Raw genomic sequence first — 16,602 nt, 5'->3', positions numbered from 1 at the left:
CCCTCGGCCTCTGTTGAGTGCTGCTGGGAGGGTCCCGTTCCCCTCTGGGTCCTCTGTTGAGTGCTGGGAGGGTCTGGTTCCCCTCTGGGTCCTCTGTTGAGTGCAGGGAGGGTCCGGTTCCCCTCTGGGTCCTCTGTTGAGTGCGGGGAGGTTCTGTGTCCCCCCCGGGTCCTCTGTTGAGTGCTGGGAGGGTCCCGTTCCCCTCTGGGTCCTCTGTTGAGTGCAGGGAGGGTCCCGTTCCCCTCTGGGTCCTCTGTTGAGTGCTGCGAGGTCCGGTTCCCCTCTGGGTCCTCTGTTGAGTGTTAGGAGGGTCCCGTTCCCCTCTGGGTCCTCTGTTGAGTGCTGCGAGGTCCGGTTCCCCTCTGGGTCCTCTGTTGAGTGCTCAGAGGTTCCGTGTTCCCCTCTGGGTCCTCTGTTGAGTGCTGGGAGGGTCTGGTTCCCCTCTGGGTTCTCTATTGATCAGTGTTCCCCTCTTGGCCTCTGTTGAGTGCTGGGAGGGTCCTCATCAATGCTTAATGTTTTCTTTAGGTTATAAATTCTGTCAGTGACAGGTTTGTGTCCTTGGTTTTGGCGTAACTTCTGTGGTCAGTGGTCTGCCACGGCCGGATTCCCGGATTCCACTCAGAGCTCATCTCGCAGCCTCTCTTCCCTCTCCCACGTCTCCAGTCGCTGCCTCCAGCGCTCAGCTCGTCCTTGCTCAGTGACCTTTGCCGACTGCTCTCCCACCTGCTCATTCGAGGAGCTCTGCCCTGCCCTCCAGACACCCACTCCGCCACCACAGGAAGCTTCCCCACTTGTCAGAGATCCATCGGGGAGTGGGCTCTTGTGCGTGTGGCACTGGCCGGGGTAACCTCACTCCGTGTCGTTCCAGGTCTCCCTGAGGAGAGGAAGAGAAGCAGCCGACACCTCCGTGGTCTGGCCGTCCAGTGAAGCCGGGACATCCAGGTACAGCGCTACCACGTGATGCTTCCTTTCCGCCTCGATGCCTTACCAGCGCCTGGCCACAGACTGGGAGCCCCACGGTGCTTCTGGAAGTGAGCAGAGTGGCAGGGCCGCGTGCCCAGCAGCTCAGAGGAGGCTCGTGTGCACTGATGGTGGCAGGGCCTCTGGCACCTCTGGCCTGTGGCCTGTGGGCCCTTCAGTGGGCCGGTTTCTGCCTTTTGTACATGGTGGATCTGGTGGATATGAGTACTTTTGTATGTTTGGTTTGGTTTTTATTGGAAAGGCAGAGCGAGAGGGGGGAGAGAGAGAGAGATTCTTCCATCTGCTCGTTCACTCCCCAAAGGGCTGCAATGGCCAGGAGCCAAGAGCTTCTTCCAGTCTCCCATGTGGGTGCAGGGGCCCAAGGACTTGGACCGTCTGCAGCTGCTTTTCCCAGGCCACTAGCAGGGACCTGGATCAGAAGTAGAGGAGCAGCAGGGACTTGAACTGGCAGCTATTTGGGATACCGGTGCTGTGTGCGGAGCCTTAACCCACTATGCCACAGTGCTGTGAGGTTCTTAATTACTTCTTATTTAGGTGTAGCTAACCTGTGATCTCAGCTCTTTATCAAGTACCCAGATAGGCCCTTCAGTGGTTTAAATTCTAATTTGACTCTGCTTTGGTCTGAGTGCCTGGCTTTGAGTTGCTGAAGTGAGTGGCTGAGGTGGGCACCAGCCCGGGACAGAGAGCACCCCTTCCGGAGGGCGACGTGTCCAGGCTCGGATCGTTTGGTCCTAACATGTGGCAACAAATCTGTTTTCCAGCTGAAAATGCGGCTCTAAAATGCAAGCCCAGCATAGCAGAAACCTGTGCGCTGCCCGCCCGTGGCCTCTCTGCCTGGGCCATGAGGGCGCTGCGGGGGCAGCCTCTGCTCTGGGCACTGCTGCTGTGCCTGCCCTGGCCGGCGGGCGCGGCCGAGCATGAGGAGGTGGCCCGGCACGCCATCGAGTTGCACCGGGGCAAGGGCGCCGCCGCGGCTCCCCGCCGGCAGTGGCTGCTGGGCGGCTGCCGCAGGCTGTCCGGCCTCCTCCACCAGAAGAGCGTGGTGCTGGACAAGCTGAGAAACGCCGTCCGCGCGGTGGAGAGAGACCCCGGGCTGTCGGAGGCGGAGAGGCTGTTCCAGGTGCACACGTTCGAAATCTTCCAGAAGGAGCTGAACGAAAGTGAGAACTCCGTGTTCCAGGCCGTCTACGGGCTGCAGCGCGCCCTGCAGGGGGACTACAAGGACGTGGTGAACATGAAGGAGAGCAGCCGCCAGCGGCTGGAGGCCCTGCGCGAGGCCGCCATAAAGGTGAGGCCACCTGCCGGGAAGCCCTGGCGGGGCGGGCAGTGGGCCTTTTACCTGGGCTCCCCAGTCCTTCAGAGTGTTACCCACATTCTGCCAGCAAACTGACGCAGAGACGAGTGTCGGGTGCAGGCTGTGCAGGAGGAGTTCGGACACTGGGTCCACCTCAGCCCTCCATGGTCCGCCCCAGCCCCTCAGGGTCCTGCTCCAGCCTCCTAGGGTCCATCCTAACCCCCAGGGTCCGCCCTAGCCCCCCAGAGTCCACCTCAGCCCCCCAGGGTCTGCCCAGCCCCTCAGGGTCCTGCTCCAGCCCCCTAGGGTCCGTCCTAACCCCCAGGGTCGGCCCAGCTCCTCAGGGTCCTGACCCAGACCCCCAGGGTCCACCCAGCCCCTCAGGGTCTGCCTCAGCCGCCCAGGGTCTGCCCTAGCCCCCCAGGGTCTGCTCCAGCCCCTCAGGATCCGTCCTAACCCCCAGGGTCCACCTAAAGCCCCCAGGGTCTGCCCCAGCCACTCAGGGTCCTGCCCCAGTCCCCTAGGGTCTGCCCCAGCCCCCCTGAGTCTGCCTCAGCCCCCCTGAGTCTGCCCCAGCCCCTCAGGGTCCACCTCAGCCCCCCAGGGTCTGCCTTAGCTTCCCAGGGTCCGCCCCAGCCCCCTAGTATCTGCCCCTGCCCCTCAGGATCCACCTCAGCCCCCTAGGGTCCGCTCCAGCCCCTCACGGTCCTGCCCCAGCCCCCCAGCATCTGCCCCAGCCCCTCAGGGTCCACCTCAGCCCCCCAGGGTCCGCCCTAGGCCCCAGGGTCCTGCCTTAGTCCCCCAGGGTCTTCCCCAGCCCCTCAGGGTCCACCTCAGCCCCTCATGATCTGCCTCAGCCCCCCACCCCACCCCGGGGTCCTGTGAGGGCCACCACATGTCATAGCCTCAGTGTTTGTGACAGGCTTGGTCTAGTCACTGTCCACATATTGAAACAAGAATTTCAAAGTCAGTTTTAAACAGTGTATACATTTAGAGTGAGGAGTTTGTCCCAGTTTACTTTTAAAAGGATGAGAGCCTATCTCAGATGTCACATTGTTTGTGTCGCCTTCCAACACCATGGCACCAGACGCGCTGTCACACACATCTCCTTAAGCCTTTGTTTCTGGAGTCCCTGCTCTGGGCCAGGCATGTGCTGCAGCCTGGAACGGATGAAAGAGCGTTGCATCACCACAGGAAAACCATGGTGTTACCGCAGCCTAAAATGGGCGAGGGGATACAGAATTACTAAATTTTTATCACTGAACTGTAGATTTTTTTGGGTAGAAATATGGTGATTGTCAGATGTTTATGTCAAGGTCATCAACAGCCCTGATCAGTCATGTTGCTGGTGTTACACGTGTGTGTGAGCCCTGTCAGTCTTGCCAGTGTTACACATGTGTGAACACCATCAGTCACCCTGCCTGTGGTAGGTGCTTGTGAGCCCCGTCGCCTGGCCCATGTACACGTGTGTGTGTTACACGTGTGAGCTCCGTGACTGCTGTTGTGGGCGAGGACAGAGCAGGAGCTGTCTTTGATGAGGTGTTACTGTTGCACGAGATTGTTGTTGTTACTCTGCACAATGTGACGTTTGGGTTTGTCGTTCTAAAGAGGGATCCAGGTTTGCCATGAAGTAGACAGACAGGAGCTCGAGTAGCTGACGCTGGTTCAGACGCCCACGCCCTTTCCACTTGTGTGGCTCTGTAGTGCTCCAGCCGCCCTGCTGTCCAGGATTCTCCTGCGTCTGTGTCAGAGGCACAGAAGGTGGCCGTGGTCACAGGGTGCTGGCACTGTCCCAACCGGCCCCACCCCCTTAGATGTGGGTGAATATTTCAACAGTCAGGGTAATGATTACATGTGAGTGTATAAAATGCCCTGCCTATCAGTTTCCGTGTAAGTAACACTGTCAGCTTCTACATGTTTTCTGGAACAATCCCCCTTTGTAAATGGAAAGTGACTTTGTGTATCTTGCTTAAAGACGTAGGTAGCGGCTGAATGTTCAGTATCACAGCTGTGTTAAAGTGTAGGCGGGGCATCTCCACGCTCATGAACATATGACCTGTGTGCTCCGTCACAGGTCACACTTGTGGCATGTGTGTGTGTATGAGAGACTCTCCATAGACACTTGCCAAGCGCAGCTCCAGGCAGGGACTGGGGCGCCCCGCCCGTCCTGGCCAGCTGGCGCCGGAGTCCCTCCTCCGTGGACAGAGCAGCCCGCGGAAGCCTGGGGGTTATTTCCTAGTAAACCTCACTCTGCTTCCCACAAACAAATAGGAAGAGACGGAGTACGTAGAACTTCTGGCTGCAGAAAAGCATCAAGTGGAAGCCCTTAAGAACATGCAGCATCGCAACAAGAGCTTGTCCATGCTGGACGAGATCCTGGAGGACGTGAGGAGGGCGGCGGACCGCCTGGAGGAGGAGATCGGCGAGCACGCCTTCGACGACAACAAGGCGGTAGGCGCCGTGTGGCTGGAGCCGCCCCCGTGTGGGCTGTAGCGGGGTGGGAGGCCGAGGAAGGTGGCATGCGGGCGTGCTCTGGGAGACTGCGCCTCCAGGAGTGAGTCACCCATTATCGTCGGGCCCGTCTCGCTGGCCAGTTGTGCCCCCAGGGGCACTGGCCTCTGGTCTCTAGAAAGCTTAGGCGACTCCAGTGCCGAAGGTGGGTCCGTGAACTCTGCTGACAGCATCTGCGTCTGGAGCAGGACTCTGGCTGCCCCCTCGTTAGAGGTGTCCAGGATTCTGAGGGGAAGTTAAAGATGGATGCCGAAAACTGACTGTGGGTCTCGGTGTAGACTCCGAACAGTTAGTGGTGAACCGCATCTGAGCAAAGCCAGAGCAAAGAGGGGGAGAAAGAAAGGGACGTTTACAAAATTGGCCCTGGGGCTGGGGGAGACTTGGAGGCCCTGGATTTCTGAAAGCGTGTGCCCTAAAGTAGATATTTGGAAGTAGCAGAAGTCCTGACGTTTCGATCCTGGAAATTACGTCTTTGTTTTAGAACAAAGTCCCACCGCCTGCTGATGGACACCTCACAGAATGTTCTCCTGGGTGGCAGTTGCTTTCTAGACACTGAGTGTAAGAGCATTGAGTTGATCTCGGTCGGTGCTGCCGGTTGTCCTTTCAGGTCAAAGGGGTCAATTTTGAGGCAGTTCTGAGGGTGGAGGACGAAGAGGCCAGCTCCAAGCAGAACATGACGCGGCGCGACGCGCAGGGGGACTTGGGGCTCAGCATGCTGATCGACTCCCAGAACAACCAGTACGTGCTGACCAAGCCCAGAGACTCAACCATGCCGCGGGCCGACCACCACCTGATCAAGGTGGGGACCGCGTGTGCCTGGCGTGTCCATGTGGGCAGATTACCACATGATCAGGGTGGGGACCGCATGTGCCTGGTGTGTCCATGTGGGCAGATTACCACAGGATCAGGGTGGGGACCGCATGTGCCGGGCATGTCCCACATGGGCAGACCACCACATCATCAGGGTGGGGACTGCATGTGCCTGGCGTGTCCATGTGGGCAGATTACCACATGGTCAGTGTGGGGACCGCATGTGCCGGGCGTGTCCCACATGGGCAGACCACTGCCTGATCAAGGTGGGGACCACATGTGCCTGGTGTGTCTCATGTGGGCAGATTACCACGTGATCAGGGTGGAGACCGTGTGTGCCTGGTATGTCCCATGTGGGCAGATTACCACATGATCAGGGTGGAGACAGTGTGTGCCGGCCTTGTCCCACGTGGGCAGACCACTGCCTGATCAAGATGGGGACTGCGTGTGCCTGGCGTGTCCACCCAGGCAGACCACCACCTGATCAAGGTGGGGACCACGTGTGCTGGACGTGTCCATGTGGGCAGACCACCACATGATCAGGGCGGGGACCACGTGTGCCGGGCGTGTCCCACTGCAGCCTGGTCTTCTGAGCGTTCACAGAGACCTACGTTGTCTCTGATCTGAGATGTCTCACGTAATGTTAACTTTTTCCTAGTGGAATACCCATGTTAATGTTGAAATGAAATGTGATTCTGCTTTTGAGAGTTTGGAAGACTTTTTGTCAGGCTCCTATCTTCAGCTCTCTGGAAACCGTTTTCAGTGACATAGAAAGCCCCCGTGAGGAGTGCTGTGTGGCCTTGCTCAGACGTAGGGTGCACAGTGTGGGGCCCTGGCACGCACGCGTTCCAAGTGGAGGCCGCTTTGTCGTCCCCTGCTGCCGTCCCAGCAGCTACCTGTCAGCTCACATTTCTGCTGCCTGTTTTGCTCTGCATAGGACATCGTCACCATAGGAATGCTGTCCCTGCCCTGTGGCTGGCTCTGCACAGCCATCGGATTGCCCACGATGTTCGGTTACGTCATCTGTGGGGTGTTGCTGGGACCTTCAGGACTGAACAGCATTAAGGTAAGAGCAGAGTGACTGTTGCAGGATCTGTTTACGGGTGTGGCACGTCTGGCCCACGGGCCGTCTTAGGCCAGCCACGTCACCTGGTCTGGCCTTGCCAAGGTAACCACAGGCAAGGCTCCAAGTTCAGTGCAGCTGTAGCAGACTGACTTGTCAGCTGGTGATCCTGGTGGCCTGCGAGTGATGTTGCAAGGATCCAAATGGCCCTCGGCAGAAAGTGGGTTCCCCAGCTCTGGAGAGAATGAAGACTAGGAAGGGGACCAGGTGACCGGAGGCATCCCTGGGGCTCCGTCAGAAGGCCCTCTAAATCAGGGGTCACGCATGGAGGGTGGCCTGGCTGGAGAGCACCTTGGGTCAGGTCCATTTCCGAGGTTCCGTCTCCTGTGGTGGACCAGACTTCAGAAGCTCCCACCCCCGGCAGCGCTGGATCAAATGTGTCCTAGACAGTCCTTGACGTGTGCAAACTGACCAGGACCCAGCTTCTACAGGCAGGGCAGCCGCGAGACTGCTCTCGTGGGGGCTGTCTCTTCTCTGGGGCAGGCGGATGGCCCTGCCCACATACGGGGGCTTCCGAGGCTGTCATCAGTGTACACATTGTGTGGGCCAGGAGCCCCGGGCCAAGGTGACACCCTGCAGCCACAGACCCCCCAACCTCCCGATCTCCCCTGGGAGCCTGGCGCCCTCTGCAGCCAGTTCACAAGCAAGCCAGGTCGGAGGGCCTCCAGGATTGCCTGGAACAACAGCAGTCGAGGAATCGGCCCACGAGACTACCGAGGTGCTGGAGCCGCGCCTGGCCGTCTGCGAGCAGGGCCTTGGCTGGGCTGACGTAGCCTCTGGGAGCAGTGCCCTGCGCAACTTCCTTTTCTTCACCTGATTGGAAGCCGAGCTGCAGCCTCTTCCTGCCCCGCCCACTCCTCCCTTTGGCAGGGCGTTTGCAGATGGAATTTACCACACTCCCCTTCCTTTCTGAACAGCAGAGCTGGCTCCTGAGCACTGGACACCATAAAAATTATGATTCTTTTCTTTTTTAAATATTGATTTATTTGAAAGTCCAAGTTATATAGAGAGAGGAGAGGTAGAGACAGAGAGAGAGATCTTCCATCTGCTGGTTCACTCTCCAGTTGGCCACAGTGGCCGGAGTTGGGCCGATCTAAAGCCAGGAACCAGAAGCTTCTTCCAGGTCTCCCTCGTGGGTGCAGGGGCCCAAGGACTTGGGCCATCTTCACTGCTTTCCCAGGCCGCAGCAGAGAGCTGGATCAGAAGTGGAGCAGCCAGGATTCAGACTGGTGCCCATATGGGATGCCGGCACTGCTGGTGGAGGCTTTACCTGCTGCACCACAGCACCGGCCCCTGCTCGTTTATTTCTCTCATTTCATGTCCTCTGCCACACTTCCTTGCTACTATTGTTTTCTTATTTATTCTCAAAATTAGGTTGTGACTTATGACTTCAAAGTAAGAGTTTAAAACCCTGTGCTTCCTGAGGCTGGTGCTGAGGCAGTGAGTTAAGGCGCTACCTGTGCCCCTGGCATCCCACGTGGGTGCTGGTTGGAGTCTCAGCTGCTCCACTTTCAGTCCAGCTCCTCTCTGATGGCCTGAGATAGCAGAAGAGGATGGCCCAGGGGTAGGAGCCCCTGTGCCCATGTAAGAGAACCAGATGGAGTTCCAGGCTCCTGGCCTTGGCCTGGCCCAGGCCTGGCTGTTGCAGCCATTTGAGGGGTGAACCAGCAGATGGAAGCTCTCTCTGTAACTCTGGCTTTCAAATAAATAGATCTTTAAAAAGCCTGTGCTTCTTAACGATTGCAAGCCATCGACTTGCTACCAGGAGAGGTAAACGTTCAGGTCCAGCTGTGCGTCTGCCCCTCGCACTTGGGCCGCCCTGCTCCTGGGGCTTTGTCTTGCTCTGCCTGTGAGGGCACTGTCTCCACGGTGTTGGTGACCTATTAAGGACTCATGGAGATGGAAGTGCAGCAAGTCCAGGAGTGGCTCCTGGAAAGTGGAAGGAAGTGGACACTGCAGCCGAGCCGGAGCCCGGGGAGCCCACCGTGACCGGGAGGCCCGGATTCTGTGATGCAGAAGACATTCAGAGAATGGCCTCTGGGGAATGTGCTGCCTTGGGTGTCTAGGGGAGGGGTGTTCCCGCTGAGCACCAGCCTCACGCCACCTTGTGTCTTGTTTTTCAGTCTATCGTACAAGTGGAGACTTTGGGAGAATTTGGGGTGTTCTTCACTCTGTTCCTTGTTGGCCTGGAGTTTTCCCCAGAGAAGCTGAGGAAGGTGAGACCCCACAGCTCAGGGCCGGGGGTCGGGCTGCTCCCGGCTGGTGTCGTGGAACAGAAGGTGGTACTTAGTGTGGTGCTGTTCTTGGACCATACATTCAGCTGGAATTGCTTTGCTGGTTGCAGAGGTCTGAGAAGGGCAGGACTTCCCGGAGGTGTCAGACTGTCAGGGAAGTGCCTCAGCCGGAACTGATTGACGGGCACTTTGTTTCCCAGCAGAGCTCTTAGAAGAGGGACACAGTCGGGGCCGGTACTGTGGCGAAGCAGGTAAAGCCACTACCTGCAGTTCCGGCATCCCATATGGGTGTTGGTTTGAGTCCCGGCTGCTCCACTTCTGATTCCACTCTCTGCTATGGCCTGGGAAAGCAGTGGAAGACAGCCCAAGTCCTTGGGCCCCTGCACCCATGTGGAAGACCTGGAAGAAGCTTCTATCTTCAGATTGGCACAGCTCCGGCCTTTGCAGCCAAGTGGGGAGTGAACCAGTGGATGGAAGACTTCTCTCTCTGCCTCTCCTCTCTCTCTGTGTTACTCTGACTTTCAAATAAATAAATCTTTAAAAAAAAAAAAAGAGGGACACAGTGAACACTGGTGGTGAAGAAAAAACTAAAGTAAGATCAGGTGCCGAGTGCCTTCAGCACGAGGCTGCTTCAGAAAGTGAGTGGAAAACAGAATTAAAGTATGAAGAACAGAAACTTTTCAGAATATGTAGATAATGTGTTATGAACAAACTACATGGATCACAAAGCATTTTGCACCAAAATAGACTCTCTCTCTCTCTTTTTTTTAAAGATTTATTTGTTTCAGAGGTAGAGTTACAGAGAGAGAGGGAGAGACAGAGTGAGGGCTTCCATCCTCTGGTTCACTCCCCAAATGACCACAATGGTTGGAGCTGGGCTGATCTGAAGCCAGGAGCCAAGAGCTTCTTCCAGGTCTCCCATGTGGGTGCAGGGGCCCAAAGACTTGGGCCATCTTACTGCTTTCCCAGGCCATAGCAGAGAGCTGGATAGGAAGAGGAGCACCGGGGACTTGAACCAGCGCCCGTAAGGGATGCTGGCACCATGGGTAGAGGCTTAACCTGCATCACTGCACCATCCCCTAGACTCACTTTTAATTCCATTTTCTGCCATGCACTTCTTGAATTAACCTTAGTGCTAACATCAGGGTGGCCCGGGGTGATCACCATGCTGGGGACAGCCTCCTGGCCTTTTTGGTAGCCTGGAATTGTTCGTCTCTTCTGCACTCCCAGGTCTCCCAGCACAGGAGGGATCAAACGTAGATTAACAAAGAATTTACAGCCGGCGCCACGGCTCAGTAGGCTAATCCTCCGCCTTGCGGCGCCGGCACACCGGGTTCTAGTCCCAGTCAGGGCACTGGATTCTGTCCCAGTTGCCCCTCTTCCAGGCCAGCTCTCTGCTGTGGCCCGGGAGTGCAGTGGAGGATGGCCCAAGTGCTTGGGCCCTGCACCCCATGGGAGACCAGGAGAAGCACCTGGCTCCTGCCTTCGGATCAGCGCGGTGCGCTGGCCGCAGCGCGCTGGCCGCGGCGGCCATTAGAGGGTGAACCAACGGCAAACGGAAGACTTTCTCTCTGTCTCTCTCTCTCACTGTCCACTCTGCCTGTCAAAAAAATGAAAAAAAAAAAAAAAGAATTTACACACTGAGTGTCAGTGGCTAACCTGTGACACAGCCACTGCCGGAGAATGTGCAGGAAGGAAGAAAGCACTGTGCCCTAACCTTGACAGACAAGCATGAGCCTGTGACAGGCCCATGGAACCCGGAAGCACAGACACGTGGGCAGCCGTGTGCCAGTAACTGTGGGCAGCTTGTTTTCCTTCTCCTCCACTTTCCTGGTTTCCTGTAACAGTGTCGTTGACCCCTGCCACAGCTCCCTGGCTATTTGTGGGCCAGGTCCTTCTAACGCAGAGAGTGCCCTGTGCCTGCCCACTGCTCCTCTCCCTTTGCACACCTCTCAGGTGTGCCTCTGTACAGGTATTCTGAGTTACTTTAGGGTATGGCTTGATAATTCCCACCTGTCAGTTTCTGAGTCCAGGGTTTAAAGAAGCGGCATTTGGCCCAGTGGTTAATCCATCTGCATTCCACATCAGAGTGCCTGGGGTCAGCTTCCGGCTGATGCACACCTGGGAGGCAGCAGGTGATGGTTAAGTGGTTGGGTTCCTACCACCTGTGACAGACACCTACATTGAGTTCTTGACTCCCAGTTTTGGCCTGGCCCAGTCTGGCCATTGTGGGAATTTGGAGAGTCAACCAGCAGATGGGAGCTCCGTGTCTGTCTCTATCTCGCTGTCTTTTGAGTAAGCAATTCATACAGAGACATTTTAAGGGAATCGCCCTGTTCCTGGGACCTGACAGAAGTGGCCCATCCCTCTGCGGCCCTTCCAGAGGTGTGTGTGCAGGGCGGGACCCAGGCTCCGGTGGTCAGAGCCAGAGCAGCCAGGCCTCGCCTCCACAAATGCCACCTGGGCCCAATCCATGGAATACAAGGCTTCTGTTTCCTAGCACGCTGGGCCTGTGTGGGTCTGTGTGTGTCAGAGCTACAGACGTTCATAGAAAGCTGAGATTCAGGGCGGGGTGGACTGGGGTGGGGAGACGGGTGCGAGGGGTCCTCATGAGGACACACCAGCAGTGTGAGAGTTCACATTCCTGTCTCTAAATCTCCTAGTTATTCTAGTTATCTCCTGTAGCATTCAAAGGTAAGTAATAATGTTACATAACATAAAAATGTGAACATAGTGGCTTTGTTTTTTTTTTTTTTTTTAATTTTACTTTCATTGTATTTGACAGGCAGAGAGAGATCTTTCATCCAGAGTTCACTCCCCAAAATGCCTACAACAGCCAGAGCTGGGCCCAGCCAAAGCCAGGAGCCAGGGGCACTTTTCCTTTAGGAGAAATGTGCTGAGTCAGGTTTACACAGTGCTGGGTTTTACTCTTTCCTACAGGCGAAATGTGCTGAGTCAGGTGTAAGCAGTGCCAGGGTTTACACTTCCCTACAGGGATCACATGCTGAGTCAGATTTACACAGTGCGGTTCAGCCTGGGGTTGTCAATCACCCTGGAGTCAGCAGGATGTTCTGACGGGCTTGAGTGTTGGAGTGGTCTGTGTGCACTCCTCCTACCACGGCTCTCTGTGGGAAGGTCTCTTCCCATTAAGGCACAGTGGACGTTCCCTGAGGTCCCCGTCACCTGGGAGCTGCAGGTCTCGGCATGGGCTGCACCTGGCTGGCACGGGCTCAGCAGGCAGTGTGGACAGCCGCGGGGTGTGTGACCGCAGAGGGCGCCTCGTCTGTCCTGTAGGAGTGGCCGTAGACAGCGGCAGAGTGCTGTCTCGGAGCAGACGCGTGGCTGTGTGCTGTGCTGAGGCATCCGCTGCTGTGATCTCTCTGAGGTGTGGAAGATCTCCTTGCAAGGCCCGTGCTACATGACACTGCTGATGATTGCCTTTGGCCTGCTGTGGGGACACTTTCTGCGGATCGGGCCCACGCAGAGCGTCTTCATTTCTGCTTGTCTGTCCTTGTCCAGCACACCCCTCGTGTCCAGGTTCCTCGTGGGCAGTGCTCGGGGTGATAAAGAAGGTAGGTGACGTGTCTGCACATGGGAGAGGGCGTACGTGAGCATGCAGTGGGGCTGGGCTGGGGCTGGGCCAAAGTCGGGAGCTGGAAACCCAGTCCAGGTCCCCCACACGGGTGGCAGGAACCTAGGTAGTTGAGCCATCAGCTCCCAGGACCTGCACTAGGGAGCTGGGTTGAGAGCTGCAGCTGGGAATCGACCCAGGCACTCCATGTGTGACATGAGCATCCTAACCACCAGGCTGAACGCCTGTTGGTGTCTTTAACAACAACAACAACAAAAAAACAAGATTTATGTATTTGAAAGGCAGAGTTAGAGAGAGATCTTCCATCTGCTGGTTCACTCCCCAGATGGCAGTTGTGGCTGGACTTGGGCCAATCCAAAGCCAGGAGCTTCTCTGGGTCTCCCACGTGGGTGCAGGGGCCCAAGCACTTGGGCCATCCTCCGCTGCTTTCCCAGACACATTAGTAGGGAGCTGGATCGCAAGTGGAGCAGCCGGGACTTGAACCTGTGACCATATGGGATGCCAGTGCCTACCCGCTCTGCCACAGTGCCAGCCCTTGGTGTCCTTTTTATAAAGGCCAAGCTAAAGCCTGAAGTGAGGAGATGGAGGCGTTGCCACTGTGTGGGCTGTGTGCTGGGCTGTAGATCTCAGTGGGAGTTGATAGTTAAGCCTGCTGGAGACGTGTGCACCTGCAGCCCAGTTAGAAAATGTGAGCTGGGGCAAAACATTGTTCTATCACCGAAAGGAAGTACCAGTCCTTCGTTCGACTACTGATCAAAAGATGGGAGCCGGCGTTGTGGCATAGCAGATTAAGCTGCAGCCTGTGACACCGGCATCACATATGGGCGCCAGTTCTAGCCCCAGCTGCTCCTCTTCTGATCCAGCTCTGTGCTGATGACCTTGGACCTGGTCCAAGTCCTTGGACCCTTGCACCCTTGTGGGAGACCTGGATGAAACTCCTCGCTTCAGCTTGGCTCAGCCTTAGCTGTGGCCATTTGAAGAGTAATCCAGCAGATGGAGGACCTCTCTCTCTCTCTGTCTCTCTCTCTCTGTAACTCTGCCTTGCAAGTAAATAAATGAAATTTTTTTAAAATCACACATTATTGAAGACATCAATGGAGAAAATCCATGGTCATGGATACAAAGTGTTACTGTGTAAAGATGCTGTTTCTCCCCAGATCTATAAACTCGTGGTTATTGTAATAAAATATTAGTTTTCCATGAAACTTGTCAAACTGATCTAAAGTTCACTTAAAATAAAAACTGCTACAAGCAAGATGGACCCTGGACTCCAGAGGACAGTGCTGTCCAGTCCTCTGGGCACCCTTCTCACCTACTTGGGCTTCTTCTTGCTCCTTGCCGTGTACAGGAGCTGACACGGCAGCGTATGTCCCACCCCAGCCCCACAGGAGATCTCTCTGTGCCCCTGTGCCCCTTGTCGGCCAGCAGGTGGGACTACGGGTGGTTGCAGGAGGGGCCACCAGCTGGGGGCCACAGGCTCCATGTGAGAATAGCACAAGGGTGTGGTCATTTCGGGCCGGAAGGGACCCCTTCTGAGGCTGGAAGGTTGAACTTAGGAAAGGATCATGGAAGCATGCCGACTGAGCCACCCAGCTTAGATCTGTCTCGGCGTGGCGTCCTCCAGTGTGCTGTGGTCAACTCAGAACCGCCGGAGTCCAGCCTATGACATCTCCCCTTTTAACACCCAGACGGCCTCTCAGGGAAACCCCATCCCAGGAGCCCAGCCACCCCTGGAGACAGGTGGGAACATGAGAGGACAAAGGAAATGCGGAGCGTGAGAAAACTTATTTCACACGCTTGTCTCCTTCCTGGTGTGGTCACAGGATAGCTGTCCCCATCTCCCCTTGCCCACTGCCCCCACCCCTTCTCCACATTAACTATCCTGCCTGGGATCCTGGCAGCAGTTGCTAAAGCTTGATTGCTCTCCCCCGACCCGGGAGGTCACTTGAGCTGCTGCACTTGACACTGCATTGATATTGTCACACAGTGCTTTCCAGTGCCAGATGATGGGGTTTGCTCTGAGAGGGCTCCGCGCTGGCTGCCCCTTCCCCACGGTGCAGTTTAGAGTGAAATGTGGGTAAAGCAAGGAAACAGATCCATGTGAACATCGATTTTGGGCAGGGAATGGAAGCCAAAGACCCCATGATAGAATCTTAGGAGTTGCTGGGTGATGGGTACTGGGAGGAAGGAGACCAGGGAGGCTGCGGCCAGAGGGCAGAAATCGTTACTAACACCTGCCCCTGCCACTTGTCCAGCCCAGTCCATGCTAGTTCCAGAGTGCTGCCCGCCTAGGCTGTGGCTTTAAGGGGGGGGGGGGGGCAGCACAGCAGGGTGCCCCCAGGTAAAGAAATTTAGAATCCTCCCATCCTCCCATCTTTTTATGGTTTAGTTTCTGTTAGTTCAAGGAAGGGACATAACCATGGCCAACTCCTCCTCTCGGAGTCTGAGTTACTGCTGCTTCCCCCTGGGCATCACGAGTGTCTGCAGCCCTTCTGTCCGCTCTCACGCTTCTAGGTAAATAGGGCCTTGCGCCACAGCGTGTGAGTACTGCCTCTGATGTTCCTTTGTTAACCTTGCATGCACTTACTCCTGTTCTGAATCTAACCTTGTGCAAGCAGCACATGCGAAAAATGTTTGCTTTTCAAAACTGAGTGGGGGAAAGTGGCATCATTGATGAGTGAGAACCACTCATCCACATGGAAAAAAGCAAAAGCAGCCCCGACCAAAACTGCAAAAATCTGCTTCTCCGTTGATCAGACATGGAAACGAGAATAGCAAAACTTCAGAACTATTGAAAGGAAATGTGGGCGACTGGAGAAGAGAGAACCCAGAAGAGAAAATAATAACAGTGGACACACTAACTTGATGCCTTTGTTTAAAGGTATTTTATAAGTCACAGGCTAGGGAAGGCGTTCACTACGGACAGAAAAACGGGTGACTGTTCAGAATGTGCCGGAGTTCCCATACATCCAAGCACAGCCATAGCTCAGGAAGGAAGGAAACAGGACGACTGATGGTGAAGACGCTGCCCTCGTGAGAGTCAGCAGCTGCGAGGCACCAGTGACCGTGGGGAGGGGCACGGATTTTCAGACCGACGTCTTCACACCAGGAAGAGCGTAGGGTCTCCAGGACTCCTTAGCATTCTCAGAAGAGAACCATTTTGCCAACCGAAAGTTGCATTTCTAGACAGAAGACCAGAGGATTCCTGAGATCAGCACACATCCGTGGCAGCCACGTCGTCAGTGGCAGGGTTGGCGCGTGGTCGCAGTGTTCACTCACCCCAGTGACTGGCTCACAGCAGCATGTTCGTGCGCTGGGGTGCTGCAGAGCTTGCTCTTTTTTTTTTTCTTCTTTTTTTAAGACTTATTTATTTGAAAGGCAGAGTGACAGAGATCTTCCATCTGCTGGTTCATCCCCCAAATGGCCACTGTGGTCAGAGCTGGGCCAGCTGAAGGCAGGAGCCAGGAACTCCATCTGAGTTTACCACGCAGGTTGCAGGGGCCCAAGACTTTTGCTATCTTCTGCTGCTTTCCCAGGAGCATTAGCATGGAGCTGGATCAGAAGTGGAGCAGCCAGGACTTGAACCAGGACTCTGACATGGGATGCTGGCATCACAGGCCAAAGCTTAACCTGCTGGGCCACGACGCTGGCGCTGGGTACTGCAGAACCGGAGCTCCTGGGAGGAACGCAGATGCAGAAGTAGCGTGTGTCATGACCTCGGGTACCAACTCTGAAAACCTGCCGAGCTTTCGCTAGAAGCCTGGAGACGGCTCTGCAAGGGTCGGTCTCAAGTGTGGTGCTTGTAATAATTGTTTTTGAAACAAGATAGCCACTAAAACGTGGAAGCGTGGTCCGAGGATTCCAAACCACGCCATTTTGAAGACTGCAGTTTTGTCCTAAGTTTTGATCACGAATTGTGGGTCCAGCTTTGTTCTCTTCAGGGTGGTTTTGGATTTCCCTGTTTCTTCAGAAAACACGGATGGAGCTGGGGAGGTGCTGTAGCCGCTGGGGCGTCTTGGGTCTCTATCGGCTGTGCTCTGAGTCTAGCATCCAG

General features: G+C 55.9%; 1 protein-coding gene across 22 annotated transcripts in view; it reads left to right on the top strand.

The window, feature by feature from the left end:
* The window catches only part of SLC9D1 (solute carrier family 9 member D1), a 55,036-nt gene that overhangs the window by 4,497 nt on the left and 33,937 nt on the right, over positions 1-16,602 (top strand). For 11 of the 22 annotated variants that reach the window (XM_070048541.2, XM_070048534.2, XM_089303346.1 and 8 more), the window contains exons 2-8: positions 872-945; positions 1,746-2,272; positions 4,550-4,729; positions 5,397-5,588; positions 6,537-6,665; positions 8,846-8,938; positions 12,342-12,528. In XM_070048541.2, coding sequence (XP_069904642.2) covers positions 1,826-2,272; positions 4,550-4,729; positions 5,397-5,588; positions 6,537-6,665; positions 8,846-8,938; positions 12,342-12,528 — 1,228 coding nt within the window. In that variant the 5' untranslated portion in view covers positions 872-945; positions 1,746-1,825. Of the gene's footprint in view, positions 1-871; positions 946-1,745; positions 2,273-4,549; positions 4,730-5,396; positions 5,589-6,536; positions 6,666-8,845; positions 8,939-9,159; positions 9,188-12,341; positions 12,529-16,602 lie in introns of those variants that run through there. The other 11 variants (XM_089303349.1, XM_070048543.2, XM_070048544.2 and 8 more) reach the window with 3 other exon arrangements.

Source organism: Oryctolagus cuniculus, chromosome 9 (assembly GCF_051225735.1).
Source record: "Oryctolagus cuniculus isolate XC-2025 breed Fujian yellow rabbit chromosome 9, ASM5122573v1, whole genome shotgun sequence".
Taxonomy (NCBI): domain Eukaryota; kingdom Metazoa; phylum Chordata; class Mammalia; order Lagomorpha; family Leporidae; genus Oryctolagus; species Oryctolagus cuniculus.
Note: the sequence above shows the minus strand (reverse complement) of the source record. Positions and strands in the feature narration are given on the sequence as shown.